This window comes from Mytilus edulis, chromosome 7, assembly GCF_963676685.1.
Source record: "Mytilus edulis chromosome 7, xbMytEdul2.2, whole genome shotgun sequence".
NCBI lineage: Eukaryota > Metazoa > Mollusca > Bivalvia > Mytilida > Mytilidae > Mytilus > Mytilus edulis.
In genome coordinates this window covers 26,757,419-26,773,941 of record NC_092350.1, presented here as the reverse complement: position 1 = coordinate 26,773,941, position 16,523 = coordinate 26,757,419, and the positions used below count along the sequence as shown (strand labels likewise).

Genomic DNA, 16,523 nt, shown 5'->3' with positions numbered 1-16,523 from the left:
CAAAACAAGATGTAAAGGAACAGTTTTACTGTTTACCTTTTCAGAGCACCTGGATCAACTACCGGTAGTATGTTGGGTTTGTGTAGCATTTTTAGTAACCATTGTTTTGGAGACACATAGTTGCTTGTTTTTCTCATGGTGATTTACTACCTGTATTTCATCGAATCGTTGTTTTGTTTTATTGTTGTACCTTTTTGCTTTTTTGTAATATTAGTAAATGTCTGCAAGGTAGAATGATAATCTAACACTCGGATGAATAGTTGTCTCATTACAATCATGCCACATACTTTTTTTTTATTATTGACTAGAAAATACGCCGCACAGTTAAAGGGTTAGTGGTCTCAAAGTAGTCTCTCTTAAGCTTACGTAATTAAATGACTATACGTTTGTGTTTTAAAATAATGCTTAAGAACAAGTATATTTCTTATATAAACGATTTAATTCTTGTATATGCACAAATATCAACAAGTTTAAATATCTGATAAGATAACAGGAAGAGACAGAGAGAGAGAAAAAAAGATAAAAGAAAGAACATTTCAAACTACGAGTATGAATACACATTCAGTTAGGAAGTTCGAAAAAAACTGAACACAAATGGTGCTAACACGAGGTACTGAATGCTATAATCGTTGCTTACACGTGTGAGTATTAATGCTGAACTTTGCAAAATTTTCGTCTACATCTAATATGCATCTATATGTATATAATTTTAACGCATCAAGTTTTTGTCATATATTCATTTATAATTTAAATGTCAATGAAGACTCTGATCGAATCGCTGTGAATCAACACGTACATGTACTTTTCATAGTAAATTTCGTTCACATCCCTCTCAAATTTAAAGTAAAAAGAAAATCAAAATTATCTCGATTATTACAAACTATGTATAATCATAAAATATCCGGATATTTGCAACAGAGGTGGACATACCTCATTTTTTGCCAAAATCCCCAAAAATGTGTTTCAATCTATTCTAAAAATTGGCTTAATATCCAAACATTTGTAGCACATTTAAATATCTAATGACATGATTACACCCTTTCCAAAAAAGATGTCACTCTGTGTGTGCTGATAGAATTTGGAGTGCAACTCCCAAGAAACATCTACATAATTAATCATCTTTTAAGTAAACCTTGGTCAATGTTTATACTAGTGTTTCTAGAAAATTGTATGGCGTTGTGGCATCGTCACTGTGCATAGAATGTTTATACTAGAGTTTCTAGAAAATTGTACGGCGTTGTGGCATCGTCGCTATGCATAGAACTAAGTCCTGTATCGGAATTTGAATCGTCGTCAACAACTTTGGCACAACAATCTGACCGGGAATTATTGTTCATTGTAGCACTAACAAAACCATCATTTTTTAAGTGACATTCTGATCTAGACTTATAAGAATAAATCTCAGATTTAATTCTTTCACTAATTAAACTATCGTCAAACATTTTGCCATGCGGAATAAACAAACAATTCCGCCGGTGTCCATTTTTAGGTGTACTTTCTTTGCTATACCCAAATTGGGAATCGTTGGATGTATTGTCTGTGTCGATCGAAAATGTATCGTCGTTGTCAATGAAACTCTTTTTAAAAGGATCATTTGTTTGACCTGAAACACCGGATGCACTGGAAGTTAAAGCATAATCCTGACTAGGCACCATTGTTATAGTTTCTATGTTTACATAGTCTGCAGAAGAGTTCGAAGGTAAATCGGTTGCCCTATATTCTTGCACTTCACTCGAAACTTTGTTTTCATTTTCAAATCGGTCTAGTATTTCCAGTTCCTTTTGAAGTGTTTGAATTGTCTTTTGTTTATCAGATAATACTTTATCACAAGTGTCTATTTCACGAGCAATTTCAGCTGCCTCATATTTCTGCATCATATTAGCAGATACAATTCTATTAAGTTCGGCCTGTAAACTCGAGAGTTCTGTTTCAAGTTCACTGTTGCAGAACTCTTTCTCAAAAACGTTATCGTTACCACAAAATGCTTGATTGAAGGAGGCTTCTTCGTTAATTTGGTAGGATAATTCCTGAACTATAGAATTCTCCTTTTTGATTTTGGATTCTAATTGAAGAACTCGTTCACAAAATTCAATATACATTTCTAAACTATCTGGGCCAATCTTTCGAAGAAATTCGTCCATGCTATCCTCCAAACCCCCTTTCAAATAAGCATCTTGAACATAATCCGTGCCATTTGTTTGCATTCGTGTCTGATGCACGTTTGTTTCGTATAGTTCTATTTCCTTATCTATTCCTTCCAATCTATATCCCATATCGTGTAGTTTTCGTTCTTGTTTTATCACAGTTTTTGCTAAATCGTCTATTGATTTCAACCTATTGGAGGACTTGTGTTTATGGGTGCTTTCTTTCGGGTGACTACTATGTCCATCTCGAGTTTTGTGACGCGATCGCCGCCGGTGCCTTCTAGCGTGAAGGAATTCACCGTATTCATCAAATTCGTCAACGTGTCTCATTGAAAGTTGAACATTTCTCTGTTCTTCATCCCAAGCCTTCCATATTTTTAGAATTTTTGTTCGTCCTTGCAACGGTCTTTCAACATCTCGCCATCTCTCGTAAACTGTATATTTGTCTGTTCTTTCGTCTTCGTGTTTTCCGTCATTGTAGAGTAGCGCATAAATGACATCATCGCACGTCGTTCGTTTAGTCAAACCAGTCACCCAGCGCTGAGTTCCAGTAAACCACACTGGTATTTCGGTAACCGCCTCTGTGCCTTCCATCTGTAAAAGATACAAATCATTGTTAAATATATGTTAAAAATAATGTCGGACTCTGCGTACTATGCATACTAGATATATGATCATTAATGGTTATATCGTTTTAAGACTAAGACTTTATCGTCCCATGCAAACCATATGCTTTTCTCGAAACTGGATTACCTGGCGCATTATATTTAAAAGTCATTTTGTGTGAGAACATTACGTGTGAACATTATGAAATAAACGATGCACTTGAATTGTAGAAGTTAAGCTACACAAACAATTCTTCACAAAGCTGTAAAAATAAACATTAGCAAATAATAAGGTAATGGTATGATTGGGCATGCATACCGTTAAGCGTTAACTATTCAATATTAAGTAAAGATTACACTATGATGTTCACTTTTTGCCTGTCAAAAGCACAGCTAATTCTTTTATGCCAAATTCAATACTGTTTATTTGTATAGAGTGCTTTCAATACATGTATTTGTATGCTGTTTTGTTCGGATTGTATGAGATACAGACCTGTATAAATACGGATACATGTTACACAGCTGTTTCACTGATAAATTAGGTAAACAAAAAAAGTTAACAAAACAAATTTCGAAAAATGATTTTTTTTTTTTACATAACCCATAAAATATATTTTCTTCTACAAAATTTTGTTTCACGTAATTTCAGTTTTTTTAATTTTTGGTTCCCATAAAGACAAAAAAAATCTAGATACTAGTATTTATAAACTGCTCACGTCTTACTTTGTTAAAATCCAATTAAATAATTTCCGAAGTCGTATCTTACCATACATGAGTACACGACAAAATGAGAGATTTCTATAAATGAATGTGTCTATAACTATCAACGGAGGAGGGCTTCATTAAAATAAACTTTTATGTTGCTTTTAGAGTCGAAAATCTCCACACCTGAGAAAATACTTTGGCACAATGGACAATCTCAAATGTCACAAACAATATACTGTTATGTATATTTAAAAACTTTTATTCAAGGAAAATAATTCTCCTCTTATTTTGAGGTTTCTTAATCTGTTCATATACGTAACAAATTGTTTATCTTTCTAGATTTCAATTTATTAAAAGTTGAACTTTAAATAATCATCTTACGATGATTTTTCTGTATACAATAGACTCTTGAGTTTATTCAAATTAAAGTGAAATAACTTTTCTGTTTGAGAACTCGGTAATACATTTCGGTGTACTATAAGCATGATTAAATTTAGATTAGTAAATATTTAAAAGGTCAATTGAACAGGACTTTAATTGAGCAATACTGGATTTTTTAAGTTCTTACAAAACCTCAAATTTTTAGAGTACACTCGATCTGAGAACAGAGGGCTTATGTATATTTTGCCGACGCATTGTATAATGTGACTATGTTAGTTGTATTTTAGTCCTTTTTATGACCATCAGTCAATATAAAAGGCATATCCAGAACTAAATAAAATTGGAAATGGAAATGGGGAATGTGTCAAAGAGACAACAACCCGACCATAGAACAGACAACAGCAGAAGGTTACCAACAGGTCTTCAATGCAGCGAGAAATTTCTGCACCAGGAGGCGTCCTTCAGCTGGCCCCTAAACTAATATCTATACTAGAATGTATGTACGAACAAAATCGGATTTAGAAAAAAAAAATACAAAACATTTAATCGTACTTTTTGAACAGCAATTGAAAGCAAAGATGTTCAATTCATAATATCTATTAAATTGTTGATTCTGTATAAACTTAACAAATTGAAATAATGATATGTGCATCTTAATTTTCAACAGAAATACAGAAAGATTATTTTCAGTTCGGGAACTTCCTTTTGACAAATATTTGCTCTCTTTACCTACTTATACGCCAAATATTGACAAGTCTAGAAACATTATGCCACTTTGAATTATATAACGGTGTTTAATTTCTATAGTCATTAATGTATCAAATTTAATTACAAACTCTGCATATAATCATTATTATGCATTAGAATAGAAAAGACTTGTCAAACTACACCATATAGTCGCCCTATATGTAGAATATTACCATATTACTAGTGTCACTTTCATGTTTAAAAACAGGATAATATAGACGAAAACTGAAACTTAACAATTAATAATTCAAGTCAATTATACTCCAATAATATCATTTACGTGGGGGTTTCATAGGAATTTGTAAATAATGCAGCGCTATTTAGTGGTTAAATATCTGGTAGATGCCAAGGCCCAAAAAGTTAAGCGTTTTGGTTGAAAAATTATTTTTTTAAACCTACAACTGATATTTATCAAAGTTTAACATTAAAATTGTCTTACCTGAAAAAACTAGTCTTTCTAAACCGTATTAATTGGAGATGCCAAAACTTAACCTTAAACAAATTTTAGTCCTAGGTGAATGTTCGCTTTCCAAACAGTATAAAGATTTTTTCGTGTGCGATGCATGCCTGCACACGGTAACTTATAGATCTCTTACATCACAGACTGTTTAATCGAGTGAAACTCTTCAACAACAGACATAGATGATTGGTAATTTTGAATGGGTAACACAATTTGCCTGTGGGATTTATGTCAAATTTGGCATAAAGCATGACATATATTTATTGCATTAATAATCTGTTTCTATTAAAATGTAGTATATAGCTATTTGGTTTAATAGAAAAATTAGATATCCATCAACAAAAAAATATATTGAAACAAATTTGTTATCAGATTTTAATTTTCTAATAATAAAGTTCATAACTAAGTTACAAAATTGCAACTTTATTCAAATTGTAGATATATTTGTTGATAAAATCGAAAGCAAATTTGGTTTTATTGGTTATAATGAAATTTTTAAGTATACAACCAGACAGGGAGTCAATAAGTCTATTGAATACTATAATAAATTACTGTTTACAAATGAAACTCCTGAAAAATTATTAAATAGTACTGAATTAAATTATGATATAATTTTACAATGACGATAATTACCCTTCAAAGTTTTCTGTCCACATTCCGCTATGTAGACAATGAACTCGATAATGGAAGAACTGAGGAATGTGGACACTCACCTTTAAAGGAAAATTATTGTCTTTTTCTTGGCTTTCGACTGGCTAAACCGTTTTCATGAAATTTTAACTAGCTTTATTGTATTAAACTACTAACATGATCATCTTAATATTTGTTCACCGTGGAAAAGTCGAAAAAGATGCAGAAACAATCGTCTAGAAAAATATACATGAATATTTTACCACTTTAAGAAAAACATATAGAGAAGTTTTGGAAGACATTGATGCTTTCGTTTCCCCGTCAAAATTCTAAGGGCCATAACTTTGTAAAATGGAAGTCACCCGAATCCAAACGCGAACTCAATCTGTAGCTTACTTAAAATTATATTCATGCAAATAAAAAAATAACAAGATCAATATTTACAGACATAGCAAATAACTTCTGACAAATGATGGATTTCGGCAAAAAAAGAATGACAGAAAATAGGACATCTGTAGTAACATATACCCAAGTAGTGGGTATAAAAACCCATCACTCTTTTAACTAAAAATGAATGTCTTATCTATAAAATTCATTATGCATTTAAGGGATCAACTAGCATTAATTTAACCGCTCCTAATCACTATATCTTCAAAGCCTCTCAATCTAAACCTAAATTTTAATCCGATTTTGACTTTGGTAAGTATTTATTTGAAAAAAAATAATTCATAATATTTAGATTAAGGTCGATGAATCGTTAAAATATAAAAACCTCATTTGCTTATAAAGTTACTTAAATAATCCATGAAATCGTTCTTCTGTGGTTTACCATAAAGAAATAAGAAAAGAATTTAATCTTGTTTTGCATACAAAGATTAAACACCTTGCATGAAATCTCTGTGCTAATAAATAATACAATTGACGTGCAACTAGCGTTAAAACGGGTATGGCAAATTCAGTCGCTCCCTATGTATACTCTAGTGCACAAAGTATACTTAATATTATATATAAAGGCGCAGTTATATTTTTTTACTTGTATACGTATTTAGTTTTTAGATATCAAACTATCGTTAACGTTATTATAGAATTTTTAACAGTTTGATGTTCTCCTGCCGTGTCACTGAATATAGATCTACCGCAGTTATATTGAAGATGTAACCAAGAGTTTACATGGTGCATTCGATTTACTTGTAAATTGTCAAAATGTTTTACTTTAAAATTATTTACCTGCATTTGCTTCCTTAAAATCTCAGTATTTGGAATATATTTTATGTGTACAAGGTTTTATGCATGCGGCTAAATACTTTATAGACTACCATGTGTTTTTTCTACCACACAAACATTCAACAGTTTGTCCGCAGATGCTGGTAAATACTTGATGACAAAACATCTCATTACTTATTTCTTAACCTGTCTAAACATACATTGTAATATTTACCTTGGTATATAAAGGTTAATTGGCCCCATATCTAAGTTCGCCGTAGGTCCGAGATCGATTCTAAGGCATTGTGACAATTCTTTCACCTTTGTACAAAGACTTGACTTTTTCAGATAATAAGAAATTTTATCTCACCTACCTATGGTTTAACAATAGGACCATTTCACACCGATAGTATACCTAATCTAAATAATGACGAAGGATTTTTCCATAACCTTTATTGTGATTACCCGAAAGATGACCCGATATGTAATTTATCTTTAATAAAGGTATCAAAAATAACAGATTAAGTTATTAACTTAACAAAACAATAGATAAACACCGAGATATACTACACTTCCTCCCTATTGTATTCGGGTGTCAACGGTAATTTAGGTTTACAAGTTTAGACAATAATATTTTTGCTTCTACATTGACACGCAGATGAAGTACATTAGAAGTTTAAGGATTATGTTTAATGCGCCCATTGTCTTAGGTGTTCGAAGACTATTTGCTTGCAGAGATAAGTATCTGCTACCTGAGGCTATTATTTGTGACTTTGTCATCATCAGTTTTATAGTTTGTTATCAACAATAATAGCGTTCTAACTTCTATTAACCTAAAATGCGAAAAAAAAATTCTCTGGTCAATGACACAGAGTTGTCAAATGTAGATCCTTTTATGGTAAAATGCTTTAAATCCACAGAGTTCAGTGATTTGCAAAAATAAGTTTGCATAATAATTAAAATTCATTTGTTCAAGCAATATAAGTATGATAAATTAAATGTTAAAAGTTTATATATCGTAATTAGAAGACGCAGTCAAAGGGAAACTTCACACTGCACTGACTTGCAAACATATATCATGTTAGAGAAAAACGGTTTTAATTCAGCAACACAAAAGAAGAAAATAATCGAGTTGTATATATGAACCGTAGTCCAGTTAAAGATGAAATACTATACGTCTCGAATTCAATTACAAAAGAAAATACAACATTTGATATCAAAAATAGTTAAATCAGATATACAACTTCAAACAGATCCTTGACGAAAATATGTAGTTGTATTATTTTTCTATCTTATATTCTAAAATTTAAATATATATTTAATTGTTTATGTCCATGTATACGTAATTATCCTGGTGCACTCGATTCAATGCACAGACACAAAAAAGATTTCAGACGCAATAGGAGGCGGTGTTAAACAAACATTATTTTGTTCCCAAGAACAATAAGAACTACGAAGATTACTTTGACAATATTTACTTATTTACTTTGTATTGTTATAACCTATCTATTATAGTCAATATCTCCTTCAGATTTGATGGTACAGGGCTGATCTATTAAGTTCTTCTGTTGTGTTTTCAAAACTTTTTGTATGTCAACGTACGGCATGACAAAGCGAAAGATAATGTAAACAAGGGCCTGAACCCAGCATATAACAGACAAACATGATCAAGGATGTAGCTCGGTTGACAATTGAACAACTATGCATAATTCTATGAAGAAAAAAATATGCTTACCTAAATTTTAATTCCAAATTAAATTGTAAAGATATGCACAGAATTCCAATTAAACCTATCTCCTTCAAACAACTTTTAACAAATGCACTTCCCGAAGTAAGTCTTGCAATTGCCTGTGAGTGCCTGAAGGTAATAGAACTACCGTATCAATCACAGTGATCGGATCAATCGATAACAACGATCTGAGCGATCCTATCTTGATCTTATTTGTTAAAAGAACCGCTATGATTGACCAAGTATTTGTAGTTTTAATGTTTAAATTAATCTTGAGGGCGTATACGTTTCCCTTTCCATTCAATTGTTTCCTAATCTTCATTTATAGTCTGTAAACAACAGTACACGAGTAAATATTATTGCTTTTATTGTACCTACTTATTCCAGACAAAAGTTAATTATTCGTAGGTAATAAAAATAGTTTTGGTATTTGTATGCTTTGATGGTCTTATATTCCATATTATTCGACCATTATGCTTTTGAGCGACGAACAAAGGTTCATTAATTTTACATATTTAAGCAAAGCAAAAGTTCATGTTCTCAGTTTAAAACTATTATTGAACTACGATAAAATACGTATTTTTATCTAAGACACGTAAAAAAACATCCATGTGAATTGAATTTATCAAGTTAAAATACTCTTAAAATGTCAACTTTCTTGCACCTATTACTTTTTTATATTGTTTTAATTATTATAATGGGGGAATACTCAAAAGATAACAGACGATGTTGAAGCAACAAAGTGCAATATTATTATGTAATGATAAAACGCACACACTTATTTATTATTCCATAACATTTTATATAATTATACGGATATAAAATTGTGTTTTCACTGCCTTTTTAATGCACCTAGTTATGAAATTGGGTTATAAATCAATTTTGCTTTAACAATTTGAAAAGACCAACAACATTTTTCATGGCCATAAATTTTATAAGTGGAATCTTATAAAAATATAATTCAATGTACAAGATAAACGTCTGAAGAAATTTTATTAAGATATTCTTACAAGTTAAAGGTAGATATTTACAAGTTGGTATAAGGAAGTCAATTATTTAGCCAAACATGCAGTTTCGAATCGCTGTTTGATATATGGGGTTTGAAATGTATATTTGCAAACTTTAAGTAGGGCAATATAAGTCCTTGCAACTCAAGTGTTTACATGCTTTTTAAAATGCATTGTATTTTATGTTGTTTGGTTTCTTAGCAGATACCAAGACTGCATCGGAAACTGATAAGTACAGCTATTATAAAGGTTCCTAAAGAGAGACAATAAGGGATTGACATTACATTAATTAAAAGTGTCTAGCTATAGTTGTCAAGTTACTTTAATTGTAAAAACCTGACACCTGTACTCAGAAGTGACACAATCTATGCTTCGTTATAAATCTTCATATGTGAAAGTTCAGCAGGTAAATTTTATAAATAACTAATAGTATATTCGTTTAAATAAGAAGACAAAGAATATTACATTTGAGACCTTTTGTTCTTGTCTTTTCACAACACTCCGCTACTTACAAAAGCAATGCATTAAGATGACTTTGTTAGTCATATACTATCAGTTTTTTTTAAAGTTTTGTATAAATAAGAATTGAGTGAAACTACAATAGGTTGAAACGTCAGGGCAAAGTAACAAATTCATGAACTATATATGTATAGCAGGCAAGAGTATACAGTAATTACTATAAGAATTAAGATACAACTATCCATGAGAGTTAACATGTATAGTACTGTAGTAATCAACTTAATGCAATCGTACGGCTTTCAGCAATAAAAATAAAATACTGTATCGTATAGCCGGTTGTAATAGGTTCCGGACATTTTTTTTTATTTCTTTAATAAACATTTCTTTTTAAAAATATGTACTTAACCCAACTTTAAAAAGATGGGTAAAAATGATAACTTCCTAATACAGATGTTGGTTGCCAAAGACATAAAAAAAACAAGGCTATTACATGGCTGGTATACATTAAAGTTCCCTGTTATACAAGTTACTTTATCGTCAAATTGATTGGAAAAGACATAAACATGTCAACAAAACTGCTTAAGATGGTGATCGATGGTCCAAGTAAACATTAATAGTCCAAGTGTCGCCCAACCTTTAAACTTCAAATTCTAAATCCACATAAAAGTTTCATTGCATAAGAAAATTTGTAACTATGAATGAAAAATTCGTGTCAGAATGTTAACTTTGAAAGTCATAAAATCCAAGAATAAGTATGTACTTAGCAGTCCTTAGACATATATTTGAGAGTTTCTTGTCTATTATTATCGAACAAACTATTTGAACTGAAGTTTGAAGAAATGGGATCCAAATGTTCTTTACGTAACCATGGCGCCAATTCTTTCATTTTTATTACTTATATGACCATTATATTACAACACAGTCCGATTCCGTTGCCTTGGACGAACACGCGACGTGTTCTGTATGTAGTTACAAAAATTCCTTACTTCTAGATACATTACATGCCTGCATGGTTGGATTTTTTTTTAATTTTAAAGGTGTAAAAACTACTCATCTTCTCCTCCTTTCGAAATAAGACCTATTAATTTGCAAAATTACAGTGATAAAAGTTTTGAAAAAGTAGAAAATTGCACTAGAAATTTGATTACAAATAAATGCATTTGAAATTCATTGCTTCTAATCAATTACGTTTGACACTATTTCTTCAAAGAATTTATTTTTTTGCATGTATATGTCATTTTCAGTTATAATTTTTTATTTATTCTTATCCATATCAAAATTAAAATAGTCGCAATTAACCCGTTTAGTTTATTTATAATCCAATAAAATAACAATAATCGATCTCTTGAAATCTTTTTACAGAAAATCTATTTTACCTGCTTTGATGTTCGGTTTGTCGGTTTGTCAACGTAAAATTAATTTCTTACGACTCAAAGTGACAGTTTCCATTTAATCATCTTAAATTATTAATGATGACATTTTAACAGACATGCTATGATTTCTCTGAATGAATAAAACGGATCAGGATAATCAGTTTTTGTGTCGGTGTCCGCAGGCTGGGTGTCTTGTTTATTTTTTGTAAGGAGTGGAAATTTATCATTGTTGGTTTAATTTTTGTCATGTAATTGATATTAATTGGTGATGATATGACCAGAATTACTTGTTTTAACCTAGCAGTTTAATCGTTGGTCGATGGTAGTGGTCTTATTTTTTTTTTAGGGTTTGTCAAAATCGTCTTTATTTCTGCATGGATTGCACATTATAAAAAGTAGAATCACAAAAATACTGAACTCCGAGAAATTTCAAAACGAAAAGTCCCTAATCAAATGGCAAAATCAAAAGCTCAAACACATCTATAAAATATAACTTATTGACAAACACATCTCTGTTGGTAGAGATAATGTTCATACTTATTGTCATACTTCTTTTTAGTATAATGTTTTCTAGAAAGGCTGATCCCGTTTATTGTCTCGCAAAATTCTCAAAATTAAAAAGCTCATTCATTTAATTGTAAATTTTAACCCTTGAGTTTCTTTCATCAATTTTTAATACAAAGGTTTTGTAATGCCATGTTATTGTCTGTTTGGCTATTATTGTTAATATTATGTTTTTGTCGCGTAACGATTCGGTGATATATAGATAAAGCCCATATCTCTCAAAGACACACATAGTGGATAATATAGTAGCTATCAAGAAATATTTGTCAGAGGGTAAACGCAATAAGACCTATTTCTATATTAATACTGGAAGTCTTAAAAAAATTGATTAAAAAAACTTATGCTTTCAACTAGCCTATGTGAACATTTGTATAACTACAATGTAACTTTCGTATATGCATATGAAAAATATGGGCACATGAATCGACGAGACAGTGAATCTTTGTTAGAGTTTTAAGATTTAAATGGACCTACAGATAAAACAAATACAGGGCATTCCAGTGACTTATTGTCGTTATTTACTTTGTTGCATTGTTTACTATATACCACGATGGGTTTGTTCTTACTGCAGTACATTCCACACAACTACAACAATATTTTTAAAAGTATTCATCAAAGAAATGTTTGCGTGACCTACAACGCAAAAAATCTCTCTTATCAGATCTTGTAACACCTTTATTGCAATTTTCTATTGTTCTGCATTTAACCTCTAACCAAATTAAGATGTTAGGTGCAAATTATCTGATAAGATAATGATCAGTTTTGTTTATCATTTGCAGGATCTGTCCTTTACACATCTTATGTTACACAACAGTTGTGCAGGTCATCAATGCCCAGATACCCAGAGGATAACGATGTGTGCACTCGATCATGAAAACCTTCCACTTCTTTATATCCAACAAAAATAGTTTTTTTTTGTCTTCATGAAACTCACTTTTAAGAGCTTTAAACGTCTAAACAATGGAGACGGTTCAAGAAATGATAGAGGGTTTGAATTAAGCAATGAATAATGTCTTTACTAGAAGCATTGTGCACTGCTACATGTAACTTGAAATAGGTTATAATTACTGGTAAGTAAAATTGAGAATGGAAATGGGGAATGTGTCAAAGAGACAACAACCCGACCAAATAAAAAACAACAGCAGAGGGTCACCAACAGGTCTTCAATGTAGCGAGAAGATACCCGATATACCCATTTCTAAAATTCAATGTACCTAAATCAGTGTGCTAACTTATTGAAATAGATTATTGTTTTATATGCAACTGATACATCCATGTATTTCGAATTAGATATCTCTGAAAATAAATTTACGTATTTCTTATCTAATGACATTTATTAATAGTAGATACATCTGGTCTCACTATACCAATAATTAACTTAACGAAGGCCGTACTGTGACCTATAGTTGGTAACCTTTGTTGGACTGGGGACTTATCTCATAGGAAATCATACCAGATATTCGTATTTTCATATTTAAGATTTTATCTATAGAATGATCATTCGAAAACGTTAACAAGACTAACAATAAGTTGGGTTTTAACTATTTAACTTTCCACCCCCTGTTTCCTTAATAGAAAACTATATCCGGTCCTGTTACATTAAACAATTCTATTTTCTATAATGCTGCATCGAGTTTGCATTTATCCATAAAGTCGATGGTATTCAGACAGATTTATCTCATTTATCAAAGTCACGTGACAATTTGAATCACAAACGAAGAGAAATTTGCATCTTAATTGTGTCACCTTCAATAGGAAATGCATTATGGTGCATAATTACAGCTTGTAATTATAAGCCAAATAATTGATGCATTGTTAGATACAGGTGATACTATATGAACAAGTTATGTTGGCATTATAGAAAAGCACTTTACGGAACAATTGTCGACTGGTATTTTGCATTATTTCGCATATAGATCCACGATCTTCAATAAATTTGAGAATGGAAAAAAGGAATGTGTCAATGAGATAAAAGCAGAAACAGTTCAAGATTAATGGTTCTACATGATCAATACAATAATGTGTATAACAGAAAATTGAAAAGATAAAAAAAAAATCATCTCACCTGAAGCAGAGTATTATTTGTTTTACTAATTGTCCAATATTTCTAAGATGCACAGTTCACAGCATTCTTATCTCAAAGCCCAAAGCCTAATTTTCGCACAGCTCACAGCATTGTTGTGCCCTGAAATATAAAAGAACTGTTATTTCTCGATGTATATCTATTGAACTTTACACGTTAATAAATGTTGTAAAATGTTAAATTAATGAACTTATGAACTAAGAAGATATAAATTAGTCGTTCATTGACACGATACCATTTATAGAATTACATCACCTGTCATCGCAGTTTCATTAAAATTACAGATGGTTTCAAAATTCTGAGCTGCATTACATTCAATATAAACAGTATATTTGAGATCTCTATACCCTCCCCCTGGCACCAAGCTTAATCTAAGGTATGAAGTACAGATATAGTTATAAATTTTATACACCAATCAAGAACCCACCAACGATTGGCATAGCTACATTAATTTGATAGTTACAAGAGACATTTCATTTAAACTTTACATTGTCATTATGTATCAAAATAAAATATAAACATTTAAGTGGCACTCTGAGAGTCTATGACAAGATGGTTCCACTAACGAAAACATAATGTATATCATGTATATAAAGTCTCTCCTCCATTTATCTTTATGGACATATTTGACCAAGAAAGTAGAGGCTAATTAATATGCTTTTGGTATATGCTATGTTTAGGCACATACTTCTCTGTCACAACAGGTCCCGTATAGATATATTGTTGCAATACAAACTGTCTGTTCTGACTTAACATGTCATACTGTATAGAATGTGCATAAATAATTTATTTTCAAACCTTGACAATGAAATAAAAAAGACACTTTATCAAATTAGGGCTTCATCAGAAACGACCAGTCACATATATTTGAAATCCGATGCTGAATAAAAAAAGAAAGAATTTAGATTGCACTGTATCAATGCGGGTTCTTGGATATTTAAAAAAAGCTTTTTGACCAACGGTAAAATAGAGAGAATATAGTCAAATTCACATAAGAGAGTTGGCACCTATAATCGATCTGTTCACTACTTTTCCAATGTGCTTGTTCTAAAATAACTGTCATATTGGCCTCATATATGTATCAAACAACCCGGCACTAATCAAATATCATGTATAAGTTATCATGCGTTATCTTATTGACATCGACTTAAAAGACGTATATGTATTTGTTTATATGTGTTACATATTTGTTTTGCGTTCATTTTTTGTACATACATTATGCCGTTAGTTTTCTCGTTTGCCGCCGTTTTACATTGTCATTTCAGGGCCTTTTTACAGTTGACTATGTGATATGGGCTCTGCTCATTGTTGAAGGCCGTATGGTGACCTATAGTTGTTAATTTCTGTGTCATTTGATCTCTTGTGGAGAGTTTGTTTCATTTGGCAATCAAATCACATCTTCTTATTTATATTAAGAAAAATATAATGCATTGCTGTCTATACAGAAACGAACGATCCAGGCTTTTCTGATATTATTAGAATGATTGCTAACTTCAGTTTACAATATTGCAGTTGTTTGTAAAACATATGAAATGAAATGTCAAATTCGTTAGTCATTATAAACAACTGTAGTCATATTTAGAGATGTTAATTGATATAAACATGAATTCATGTCACTACACTTTATTTGTTTATGTATTCAAAATTGTTGTTCGTGCTTTTTTTCTTCTTCGTGTCATTTAAGGTAAATCAAAATTAATTCAGATATACCTCTATGAATTGCGTGCTTCGTCGCGGAAATGGTTCACATTTTTAACATTTCAGAATTAATTGTATCATAAGTGACCGTAACTATTTAATGTTATCAATGTAAATCCACTGAAGACCATGAACTGCAAATAAATCTTGTATAATTTACCAAATTCAAAAATCAATCTCGCCGTGGCCAATATTTACTGTTCTTTCGCCCAATAATATTTTGATTTGACTACCGCAGACCTCAATTGGAATCGTACAAGACATTTATTTGATAGTTCAAACTCCCATCGATTAGTACTTAGGTTCTAAAATCTAAAATGTAATGTTAGCTTAGTGATTTCTTGTACAAATATGCTTTCCAATTTCCTTATTAATATATAGATTATGCTACTTCACATAAGTAAACTGAGGCAAATTAAAGTAAACTTTATAGATAAAGAATAATATATTTGAACGTAATACACAATTAAGACCTTTTAAAATCTTGGTTAAATACCCATGAGGACTTGAGAATTGGAAAGTTGTATGAATTTGAGATATACATAGTCCGTACGTATACAGTAAATCTGGACCAAATCGGCTGATAATTTCTTATACTGACACAATCAGTCTAGTCATTCTCATTAATTTCTTATTACGAAAGTGACAAGTTTTCCTATAATGCACAAAGTTTTGTAAACAAATGCTGTAGTTTGACAAACAAATCAAAGATTTCTCACATGTTTCTAGCCATTT

General features: G+C 31.1%; 1 protein-coding gene across 8 annotated transcripts in view; it reads right to left on the bottom strand.

The window, feature by feature from the left end:
- Positions 1 to 420: 420 nt before the first annotated feature.
- LOC139481154 (ras association domain-containing protein 9-like) overlaps positions 421 to 16,523 on the bottom strand; it is a 38,654-nt gene continuing 22,551 nt past the window's right edge. For 5 of the 8 annotated variants that reach the window (XM_071264292.1, XM_071264290.1, XM_071264294.1 and 2 more), the window contains exons 2-3: positions 14,073 to 14,192; positions 421 to 2,738 (exon numbers count right to left, since the gene is read on the bottom strand). In XM_071264292.1, coding sequence (XP_071120393.1) covers positions 1,206 to 2,738 — 1,533 coding nt within the window. In that variant the 5' untranslated portion in view covers positions 14,073 to 14,192 and the 3' untranslated portion in view covers positions 421 to 1,205. Of the gene's footprint in view, positions 2,739 to 5,021; positions 5,177 to 7,110; positions 7,204 to 8,610; positions 8,956 to 14,072; positions 14,193 to 16,523 lie in introns of those variants that run through there. The other 3 variants (XM_071264296.1, XM_071264297.1, XM_071264295.1) reach the window with 3 other exon arrangements.